The sequence below is a fragment of the Uloborus diversus genome, chromosome 6 (assembly GCF_026930045.1).
Source record: "Uloborus diversus isolate 005 chromosome 6, Udiv.v.3.1, whole genome shotgun sequence".
NCBI classification, from domain to species: domain Eukaryota; kingdom Metazoa; phylum Arthropoda; class Arachnida; order Araneae; family Uloboridae; genus Uloborus; species Uloborus diversus.
Genome location: NC_072736.1, coordinates 127,467,746 through 127,480,213, shown reverse-complemented (window position 1 = coordinate 127,480,213; position 12,468 = coordinate 127,467,746). Strand labels below are relative to the sequence as shown.

Below are 12,468 nucleotides of genomic sequence, written 5' to 3'. Positions count from 1 at the left end.
AAAAAAAAAAAAATTTCGCGTTCTGTTTATAAAGAGGAGCTGGCTATGATAGTCTTTTGGCAGTCATTAAGAATTTTTCACTGTAATTATTTGCAGAGCATTAACGCATTAATGATCACTTGCGTCATTTTCGGGATAGAATCTTCCTTCACTAACAAATCAGGAAGATCATTTCTATTGTCTAGGAATGACTTAAAATATTCAATGTGAACGTTTTTGGTTGTGCGTCACCGACGTCGGTATCCTCGTTGGTTTTAGCCTCCTTTGTCACTCCCAAAAGCTCTTCCTCCAGTGAAATCTGAACTGTGTGAGTTTAATAAGTTTACTTCTGGGAAGAGCTCTGGAACCAATCGCATAAAATGTACCCAGAGTCTTAAGCTCGATTAATAGCACGCCGAAATGCAGTTAATTACGCGTAATCTGCAATCTTTAGAAGTTTGGATTTCGAAAGAGGGGAAAATTTTATCTGTTTGCATTGCCGCATCCGCGTAAAACCGAAACTTATCCGCGTAATCTATCTTCTATCTTCTTCTATACATATAATAAAACAAGATGTTTGTGTGTGTGTGTGTGTGTGTGTTTGTGGCGCGCATCCCGGGAAATGAATAATATTGAGAAAAAAAGAGAAAAACATTGATTAATACCGTTGCTAAATTGTCTAAGCAGACGCCGAAGGCGGCAACTCTGGCGCAAAAAGGCGAATGGCGTAAAAAGGCGGACTAGCTGGTCGCCGCAGGCGGCTAGTACATATAATAAAATAAGATGTTTGTGTGTGTGTGTGTGTGTGTGGCGCGCATCCCGGGAAAACGGTAAGGCCTAGAAAGATGAAATTTGGTATACAGGTGTAGTTTTTGCTGAAGTTGTGCACCTCGGGCTTCGATTTTTGATATTTTAATTAGAAAAAAAGTTATTTAATGTTTTATGTGATTTTTAGCACTTTTTAGTACTTTTAACCTCACAGACCCCGAACCAATCGCGCCAGACAAATATTTTTGGTACTATAGTGTCGGAAATTTAATTTTAAATATGATGAACAAAAAAATTTTGAAGATAGAGCAATTTTTGTATTTTTTATAGATTTTTGAAAAAACTTTCATTTTACATTTTTTTCTGGGTTTAGTTTTTTTCGAAACCCATCCTGCGACAAGTATTGAACCCTCAATTCTAAAATTTTAGTCGGTAATAGTAAAAACATTCCGCCCCCTTCAGAAGAAAAAAGTTTTGAAAAATACGCAATAGTTTTTTTTTTACAATTTTTTTAATGGCAGAACACAACGCGAGCTGTTTGCTTGCCGGCTGATTCCGAGCTTACCTCATCACGTGATCCAACTGAAATCGTTTGCCTTCTCTTCACCTTTTTTTTTTTTTTTTTGCAAGAGCTACTTTTTGAACACTACGGGGAACATAGTGCCTTTATTTTTGAGGGCTACTTTGATTAAATAAATAAAGCCCGCGATTTTTTGCATGATCTTCGTTTCTGTTACGAATTGGCGGTTAGGTTAGGTAGATACAGAGATAGATAGAGGTTGAGTGGACAAAAAATGTTTTTGTTTTCGAATTAATACTTATATAAATAAAAAAAGATTGTACTGTCAGGGTGTAGACATGCGCAGATCGTATAGATTGATAGATAGACAAATATAGAGTTCGATATAGCAGATGGACAGCAAGAAAGAGGCATGTCCGTCATTTAAGGAATTTCAACGGGGTGTCAGTGCCCCCCCCCCCACACACCATGACTTTGTAAAAACAATGCTTTCACATAGAAGTGGAAGTGCTTTTTGTTTATTTTTCGACAAAATTTGCATGAAGAGTACGTCGTTTGTGTCTCCCCATCCTTTAAAAATATTCCAAACGACGGAACTGGAGATAGATCTAGAAAATAGTTTATTCAAACTACTAATGATATACATAGATATAGATTGATTGATACCGCCACGAAATTTGTTTAAGCAGCCGCCGAAGGCGGCAACATCGGTGTAAAAAGGCGAATGATAATATTGAGAAAAAAGAGAAAAACATTGATTAATACCGTTGCTAAATTGTCTAAGCAGACGCCGAAGGCGGCAACTCTGGCGCAAAAAGGCGAATGGCGTAAAAAGGCGGACTAGCTGGTCGCCGCAGGCGGCTAGTACATATAATAAAATAAGATGTTTGTGTGTGTGTGTGTGGCGCGCATCCCGGGAAAACGGTAAGGCCTAGAAAGATGAAATTTGGTATACAGGTGTAGTTTTTGCTGAAGTTGTGCACCTCGGGCTTCGATTTTTGATATTTTAATTAGAAAAAAAGTTATTTAATGTTTTATGTGATTTTTAGCACTTTTTAGTACTTTTAACCTCACAGACCCCGAACCAATCGCGCCAGACAAATATTTTTGGTACTATAGTATCGGAAATTTAATTTTAAATATGATGAACAAAAAAATTTTGAACATAGAGCAATTTTTGTATTTTTTATGAATTTTTGAAAAACCTTTAATTTGCATGTTTTTCTGGGTTTTATTTTTTTCTAATATCATCCTGCGAGAAGTATCAAAGCCTCATTTCTGAAATTTAAGTTGGTAATAGTAAAAACATTTCGCCCTCTTCAGAAGAAAAAAGTTCTTAAAAATACGCAATAGTTTTTTTTTTTACAATTTTTTTAATGCTGAACACATCATGTCCTTTCACGCATCAATCGAAAAAAGCGTTCTTCAATCTTTTATGCCTGTGACGTCACTACTTGGGTTTCGATTCGATATTTACGATGGAATCTTAATCGCAAGCAATGTTAATCTTTTTTTTTTTACTATACAGCTTACTTCTACATTTTCTGACGTGATGACCACGTGTTTTTTCGGCAGCGCTTGCTTTTTTTCTTTCCTTTTTTTTTTTGTTTTATTTAGGGATTGCATTTATTTCTTTTTCCATACCCCCCCCCCCCCCCCAAGCTGGACCTTTCGCTGTATCTATATTACGTTACATTTCATAGTTGTGCGCATTAATTCAATAAAAACTGCGAGATTTTTTTTATCTTTGTCAAACGCTACTTTTTGCACACTACAGGGAATTTGAACCTTTTTTTTTTTTTTTGCTCTACTTAAATAAAAAAAGCGGTTTTTTGAGTGTTCTTTGTTTTTATTAGGAAATGGGTGAGGAGGTCAAAATAAATAGAGATGGATAAGAAATGTAGAGATAGATTGTAAAGGTAGATAGCCGCCGAAGGCGGCAATCTTGGCGTAAAAATGTGAATGGCACAAAAAAAAAGATAGAGATGGATTGATTAATACTGCTGCCAAATTTATTTAAACAACCGCCGAAGGCGGCAAACTTGAAGTAAAAAGGTAAATGACAAGTTAGCCAAACAGCCGCCGTAGGTGGCTGCTTGCACATTGGATGCCAATGCCCCCCTCCCTCCCCCACATACACCATGACTTTGAAAAAACAATGCTTTCACATAAAAGTGAAAGTGCTTTTTGTTTTTTCGACTGCATGAAGAGTACGTCGTTTGTGTCTCCCCTCCCCCTCCTTTAAAAATATTCCAAACGACGAAACTGGAGACAGATCTAGAAAATATTTTATTCAAATTATTAATGATATAGATAGATATAGATTAATTGACACCGCCACGAAATTTATTTAAGCAGCCGCCGAAGGCGGCAACATTGGCGTAAAAAACGAATGATAATACTGATTTATAGAGAAAAACATTGATTAATGTCGTCGCCTCACAGACCCCGAACCAATCGCACCACAAATATTTTTTGTACTATAGTGTAGGAAATTTAATTTTAAATATGATGAATGAAAATAGTTTGAAGATAGAGCAATTTTTGTATTTTTATGAATTTTTGAATAAACCTTTAATTTGCATGTTTTCCTGGGTTTGATTTTTTTCTAATATCCTGCGAGAAGTATCAAAGCCTCATTTCTGAAATTTAAGTTGGTAATAGTAAAAACATTTCGCCCTCTTCAAAAGAAAAAAGTTCTTAAAAATACGCAATAGTTTTTTTTTACAATTTTTTTAATGCTGAACACATTGTCCTTTCACGCATCAGTCGAAAAAAGCGTTCTTCAATCTTTTATGCCTGTGACGTCACTACTTGGGTTTCGATTCGATATTTACGATGGAATCTTAATCGCAAGCAATGTTTATCGTTTTTTTTTTTACTATATATAGCTTACTTCTACATTTTCTGACGTGATGACCACGTATTTTTCCGGCAGCGCCTGCTTTTTTTCTTTCCTTTTTTGTTTTATTTAGGGATTGCATTTATTTCTTTTTCCTCCCCCCCCCCAAGCTGGACCTTTCGCTGTATCTATATTACGTTACATTTCATAGTTGTGCGCATATAATTCAATAAAAACAGCGAGCCTTTTTTTTATCTTTGTAGAACGCTACTTTTTGTACACTACGGGGAATTTGAGCTTTTTTTTTTTTGCTCTACTTAAATAAAAAAGCGGTTTTTTGAGCGATCTTTGTTTTTATTAGGAAATGGCGGGGAGGTCAAAATAAATAGAGATGGATAAGAAAATTTAGAGATAGATCGTAAAGGTAGATAGCCGTCGAAGGCGGCAATCTTGGCGCAAAATTGCGAATGGCATCAAAAAAAGATAGAGATGGATTGATTAATACTGCTGCCAAATTTATTTAAACAGCCGCCGAAGGCTTCAAACTTGAAGTAAAAATGTAAATGACAAGTTAGCCAAACAGCCGCCGTAGGTGGCTGCTTGCACAGAAAGGCGAATGGCGTAAGAAGGCGAACCAGCTGATCGTCGCAGGCGGCTAGTATAAAATAAAGGTGTCAAATCTTAAATCGCGTATAATCGAAACCGCGTAAAATAAACCCGCGTAAAACGAGGGTCCACTGTATCCACAATCCGACTAGAAAGCATTACTCAGATGTTTTATAATTCTACTAGTAGTACTCGCACGGCTTTGCCCGTAATAGAAAAATTAAAAGGTCTTTTGATTCGCCTGTATATTTACAAATAATGTATGGTGAATTTTCTCACTAATTGGCTTGTACCCATGTTACGGTTCCACGTTATGATAATTTCGTAATTTACTCGTCCATCTTATGATATTTTTGTTCTTAAAATTGGAATAGAAAAAGAAGCACATCGAATTTTCGAAAAATCGCTTCGAGGTGCACACCCCCATGCTACAAACTAACTTTGTGCCAAATTTCATGAAAATCGACCGAACAGTCTAGGCGCTATGCGCGTCACAGACATCCAGACATCCTCTGGACAGAGAGACTTTCAGCTTTATTATTAGTAATGTTACCCGCACGGCTTTGCCCGTAATAGAAAAATTAAAAGGTCTTTTTGTTCGCCTGTATATTTACAAATAATGTATGGTGAATGTTCTCGCCAATTGGCTTGTACCCTTGTTGCGGTTCCACGTTATGATAATTTCGTATCTCGCCAATTGGCTTGTGCCCATGTTACGATTCCACGTTATGATAATTTCGCAATTTTCCATCTTATATTTTTGTTCTTAAAATTGGAATAGAAAAAGAACCACATCGAATTTTCAGAAAATAGCTTCGAGGTGCTCACCCCCATGCTACAAACTAACTTTGTGCCAAATTGCATGATAATCGGCCGAACGGTCTAGGCGCTATGCGCGTCACAGACATCCAGACATCCAGACATCTAGACATCCAGACAGAGAGACTTTGAGCTTTATTATTAGTAAAGAAATATCATCAAATTTAGTTTCGAAAATAACTTTTAAATATGTTGGGGGTGAAAAATGTACATTTAGATCTAAAATGAGATTTTTTTTCTATCATAGAAAATAGCATATGCTTATTGGATGTATTAGTATAAAATCTCTTATATATTTTGAATTTTCAAAACTCCTAATGAAACTTTTAATTCTCTCCTTTAGAGCATGTTCCAAACACTCATCCGACTTTCGTTCCAGTTGGGAGACCCCCTTATTCGTCTGGGAAAAAAGAGTCGGAAAAAACAGATAAAACACCGTTCCTGGTAAGTTGCAATTACAAACAGAAAATTAAACTCCGTTTCTTTCTGAAACTAAAATATTTACATTCGTGAGTGGCATGTTCGTTCCAATCAAGTTGGGAAATTAGTGTGGACTTAGATTTTTAGTTCAGTCTGAAAGTGCTGCATGTTTTCAAACCTTGATTCAAAAACGATTGGCAAAGCAGCAGAAGATTTTTTTTTATGAAAAAAGATGCAAAATAAAAAAATATTAAAAGATCTTTATTATTTTTATGATGCTTGATTATAAAAATAATAAAGATGAGAACTATCTTTATAGCACTTAGTATTCGGAAAAGCTGGAAATTGTGCTTTTAGTGTAAAACTGCACTAAATATCACTCCAGGCTCCCAACATCTACAGCTGTGTTTTTTCATCCAGAACAGGAGCCGAACGACCTCTGATACAGCACCTCGAGAGGTATTGAGTTCGAGTGCGAACTTGGAGGACTTAGTGACCATGACATATTTATACACTCCAGTCACCATTAACAAACACGGACGATCTTCGACCGACTGGCATCAAACCTTGTATCCTCTACTCACGAGTAAAATGCTTTAGCCACCCGTCCACCACGATTTCAGCTGTACAAATGCAGCAATTATACCCTCAGTTCCTTCCCCGGGGGTGCCAAGCTAGGAGGGATCATGGCGCAGACTGCGCCATTGAAATTTCCTGGGAGTTGTTTTAAAGGGTATTTTTCTCCTTTTGTGGTGGAGGCTTAAAATTTGGGGGTGGTTGTATTATTTAAGGGGGTGCTCCCCTGCTCTTGGGGGTATGCGCACTAGGGTGGTTTAAAAAAACTTTTTTCAGCTAGAGTCCAGGACTACCCCTATTTTTTTAGACTTATTAATAGTATTATAGTGATAGTATGAATAGTATTATAGTATTATAGTAATAGTATTAATAGTATTATAGTATTAGAGTGTAAAAGTTTTGGCTACTTGCTCAAAGTTTAAGAGGGTGCTCAATGACTTCTCAATTTAACATTAGCCGTAGCATATAGAAATGTCACAAATTTAGAAACATTTAATTTCCCTAGCTGCTTTTTGGAAATAATTACTTTATTGCAATATATATATGCATATTACTAGTGTATATTATAATATGTAGTATTGTTTTTTCAGTTCAATGCATTTTTTAACCCTCCTCCCCATACTTATGAAGTTTGGGGGAGGAGTTGAGCACCTTCTTTCAAATGATGTAAGAAAATAAAATTCTTCCAGTATATTACTATCCACAAGCCTAAAAATATTGAGGGGTGGCCTGTTGTCTAGGAGAAAATTTTTTTACATGTATTTTTTAACCACCCTAATGGGCACCCCTGTTTTCTCACACGCCATTAATGCGTAACGCGTTTCGCCTCTTGGACGAAATGCACAGAATATTTTCTCTGAATTCTTCAAAAACAAAGGGAAGAATCTAAAGTTAGTTTTTCTTTGTAATGGGGCTGCGTTTAGCTATTTAGCCTTTAGCAGACCTAGTGCGATCCGCCGATACGGCATCAAGTTTTCATGTGCCACCATTAAGGCGCGGATGTCAATGGCAGGAATAGTTTTGATGCCCAATTTCTTCCAGATGGAGGCACCTGGGCTCTCTTTGATGCGAACCCGCACTAAGGATTTTAATTTTGTCGAGGGAATTCAAAGCCAAACTAATATCCAAGGGATCTTTTACATGTCGCATTAGCATGCAGCATGGGCGCTGACGATTTTTTTGCATCTTAAAAATCCGCCGACTGGCCACTACAGATCAGAACCCGCGACCACGGCGCGGAAGGCCAGTGCCTTACCCCCACGCCACCCATTGGACGAATCTAAGGTTAAAACATTCAAACTCGTTCTTCCTTCACCATAACTGATCCTAATTGTATTCTTTCTCTATTTTAGGTATCTACCATTGTAATTGCAGTTGCCGTCTCGTTATGCTTCATTGTTGCGGTGGCGTGTTTCATTCGCTGGTTGAAGATTCGAATGACTCCGGAGTTCCAAAATCGCCGCCACTCTTTCACCTTCTTTTTCTGCAAGAAGAGGAGAAGAGAACGTTTCGTGCGAGAAAGAATTCTGTTGAGCCCATCCCAAATGGTCGAAAATGTGAACTATACAAAAGAAAAAGCAGATGGTAACGCAGGTAAATTGTAAAAAGTAATTAAAGAGTGAGCACATTTTAGGGACCTTTGTTTCCGGGTGATCAGAATGTTAGCTTTATACACTTGAGACGGAAGGTTCGACTTCTACACTGTTAAAACTCAGGAATTTTTTATGGTAAATACTGTAAAATGGAGTGTTTACAGTAAAAAAAACTAGCAGTATATTGTACCGAAAAATATAAACGATTGCAGCGCCAATTGATATACCACGTGACTTACATTGCGAAGTACATAACACCGCATTTACCTTCACTGGACGTGTCCCGACTGGTATGGTGGTCAGCAACGCCACCTGCTAAAACGAAGGTCCCGAGATCGAACCCGCTGCTCGCTTGTTGCGTTTTTTTAACTCTCGTTTATTCTACTGTAACATTTTACAGTAAAATAGGATTTTACGGTAGAAGTTTCTGGCAACATGGGTACCAGTAACTTTTACCGTAAAATTTCAGGATTTTTTTTAACAGTGTACCATTGCTCCGGATGAGCAGATGGGTCACAAAATAATACGAACTTCCATGAAATTAAAAAAAAAAGCTTTATTAATAAGGAGTTGTGCTTCACCCTGATAGTTTGTTACAGATTGTATGCGATTTGTAATGGTTTCCTAAAGGTCACGAACATTTTTGTTTACTTCAATGAAACCATTATTCCTGCAGAACAGTCTCTAATTCCACAAGCTCTGATAGAGTTATCGAGCATAGAGTTATAATTCCAAAAATACCCACTGCAAAAATTCATGAATGCTCAAGAACGGAAACTAAGGGGATCAAGTAAGATGTTTTGCTTCTTCCTCATACTGTTCAAATAATTTTAAAACATTTTAGCAGCATGATTAGGAGCATTATCGTCTTGATACAGAGAATATTTTCCAAAGAATAAAGTCTGGATAAAAAGATGCACCTCATCCCTCAAAATATCTGCATAGTAAACAACTGCAACTTTGAAATACCTGGCTAATGGGCGGTAATTTACTGAACTGTAACTTTATCTTGCAAATAAATGGGCGAAGACCACGCCCAGTATGTACTTTCATACATGTAGATATATACCAACAAATTAATATTAATATGTGTATAAAGGGAGCGAGACGCATAGTTCGTACAGTCGTCATCAAAACCAGAGTGGTAGCTCCAATTGCAAATGGAAGTATAAAACATTCGAAGTCGTAATAGGAACAAGTGAAAAGTAATCTTATTTCGAAGTTGTTTGGCTTTGAAGCTGCTCGTTTTTTGCCCTTTAAAAATAAATTCAGAAAAAAATTTCGATAAAGTTGCTATATCAACACAGCTAATAACCCACCCCTCCAAAGAGTGATTATTGTCCGTTTTTCATGAGAAGTCACATCGCCACACCTCCTCGATCGCAGAGTTCCATTTTACGCGGGGGCTGTCGGTACGTAATCTAATGTGTGAAACGTCTCAGTGTCCTTTGCATCACTTGCCTCACTTGCCTGTTGTCATTTTAGTTATTTTTACATTTTAAAAACCGCTGCTTTTACAACAAAATGCTATGATCCGATTATACCTTCTGCTGAAAACAGCGAAATAGAATCATCGGATATCATGTGACGAGGGAGGAGTCAAGTGCCTTCTTGTGAAAAACGGAAAATACTTCCCCTCTTCCCTACGAGACTCCCCTAAGAGTTCCCGAAATTTTTTTTCAAAGGTACGGCCTAGCTCGCTACCGCCCCCTTCACCCACCCCCCTCCCACATTGTGGGAACTCATATCAAACGCAAAACAAATGACGAGAAAAACGCTGTGGTAACTAAAAGAAGAAACGGAGCAAACAACAATGGGGTCGTTTCCCAAATTTTAAAAGTATCTTTTTCTGAAAGACATGCTTAAAAACATAGGATCTGACCATTTTTTTGATAAAATTGTTTACATTAAATATTTTAAAAAAATTACTTAAATCGGAGCGCTTTCATTGTTTACGGCTTCTGCCAATGACATCACAAATGATGAAATGGCGCCTGTGAGTGTTGTCATTCACAGTGCAAAATATTTAATTCGCATCTTTTTTTACGTGTATTGGCAACGATATGGTTAGTACCAAGAGTAGAGAATTTTAATTCGCTGCTTGACTATCATTACGTGGGAACGCGATAGAAAGATGCGGCAAAGTGCATCATTTGTGACGTCCTAAAGACCACGCCTTGTTTGAAAAATCGGACATTTAAAAAAAAAAATTAAAAAAAACTATTGGGAAAATGAAAGTATTTTTCTAGGTCCATGTTATTTATTTATTTATTTTTTTTTTTTTTTTTTTTTGCTCATTCTATCCATTTTAATGACTAAAAGTGGTATTTTTGACTGAAGGAAACCACCCCATTGAAATAAAAGAAGCGAATTATCGTGTGTACCAAAAAACAAAAATCCCTATCAAACAGAAGCAAATGTCCAACGTTCAACGTATTTTTGCATACTAACTTCCTTACTTATTATGTTCTCCTAATGTAATTTTTAACTGTTTTAACTATGTAAATAGGATTAAATTTTTTCATTTATACACGCAGCGGCTGTTTTAGTATATCTAGGGAATAAAATCATTAATGCAGTTTTTCAAGCAAAAATCATAAATCATTTCTCAGAACTCCAAAGGAGAAAAATATGAGCTGATCAAGTATTTCATGAAACCTGATGCGATTCTGGTAGAAATTGTCAATTGAAAAACTCCACAAATCTTTCGATGCTGTGAAAAATTTCTTTTGGTCTAAAAAATGGAGCTAAGGGAAAAAAGGCTGACTCAAACTTGTTTTTAAAATAAGTTTTTTTCCCCTTAGGCTACTGGATAAAAAGTTTTAAAGCTCTAAAATTACTGCCCAGAATACTAAAAAACGTACAAAATCAGAAAAGCTCAAAAATATTCCTAAAGGTGGGGAAAAAGCGTTGAAATTAAAGTGAGGATTAAATACGAATAGTTTTTCCCTTTTTTATGTCGATGATTAAACGAATTAAAATCACGTATTAATTTTCTTAAAATAAAAATGAAATAAATAGAAACACAACACAAAGAGACCTGGTTTTATTTATTTTTTTTTCTTTATGCTGCTCTGTACTCGCAAGGTTTTATTCTTAAAATAATTCTAAAAAACTGAACTCAGCTCAATGCGTTATCCAATAATTCTGAAGTTTTTGTTAGAAAACTGATCTTAAATACTGGCTTAAAATTGTTGAAATCTGTCGTTCTTTTTTGCAATATTGTATAATACGCAAAAATAATAAATTACATTAATGTTTTGGTGCTGTGATACAAAAAAAAAAGGGAGTTTTTAAATGCACAGAAATTATATTTTTTTGGTTCAAAACGGCATTAATGTATTTGAAATAATTTATTTTACATTACATTTCTGATATGGTTCAAATCTATCATGAATCCCTACTAACTTTAAGCTAGATTAATGATTCATTTTTACAGATTTAACTAGTTTCTAGTTAGATCTTGGTAATAGGATTTTCTTCAATTTTTCAATGAACACATATTTAACAATGAATGGGGAAGTTAAAAATTGAAATTTGGCTTGAAAGTTATACTGAATAAGGTTGAAATTTTCTGTTTCTTACAATTTTTCAATAATAGACTTCGAGAAACAAGTCGTACTGACTTTTGGAGGTAAATGTATTACTAAGTTTTATTCACGTTTGAAGAAAAAATCTGCTAAATTTTTTTAATAGTCTTGCCTTAACTTAATCTTCTTTCTGTAGACTCAGATTTGAAAGCTTTTGAACTAGTTTGAAAATCCAACACTGGCCATACATAATGCAACAATAAGAACTAGTATTCGCCCAGTGGTCGAAATTCGACCATATTCATAAATGAATATTTGCGTAAACTTGTATAAATGTAACTTTTCCCGACATTTTTACTTCTACTGTTACTCATGTTTACTGCATGTCTGGAAACATACAATTTTTATATGTACACACAATATCAAACAGTAATAATTTATTCCAGTTTTGCTTTTTGTCTGTTAATCTCAAAATAAATGGATGAAAGGGAATATTTCGGTAATGGGGTCGTTTCCGAAATTTTAAGTGTTTTTTTTTTTGAAATAGCATGCTTAAAAACATAGGTTTTAACCATTTTTTAAATAATTTGAAAAAAAATAATAATATTTTTTAACAATTATTTTTATCGGTGCGCAGATTGAAATTCATTTTTTACAATTCTGCACATGGCATCAAAAGCGATGAAATGTCATTCACTGATGCCATTAGTGCACATCGGAAATTATCATACCCTGGAAACGCGGTTGACAGCAAAGCGTAAACATTTAGCGCGGCAATGGCGTAACGCGCCAAAGTACTTCGCTTGTAACGTCATA

The 12,468-nt window shown here is 35.8% G+C and overlaps 1 protein-coding gene across 1 annotated transcript in view; it reads left to right on the top strand.

The window, feature by feature from the left end:
* LOC129224093 (BDNF/NT-3 growth factors receptor-like) overlaps window positions 1-12,468 on the top strand; it is a 183,083-nt gene that overhangs the window by 106,297 nt on the left and 64,318 nt on the right. Inside the window, exons 5-6 of the mRNA XM_054858498.1 lie at window positions 5,878-5,978; window positions 7,883-8,123. Of these exons, the coding sequence (XP_054714473.1) occupies window positions 5,878-5,978; window positions 7,883-8,123 (342 nt within the window). The remainder of the gene's footprint in view (window positions 1-5,877; window positions 5,979-7,882; window positions 8,124-12,468) is intronic.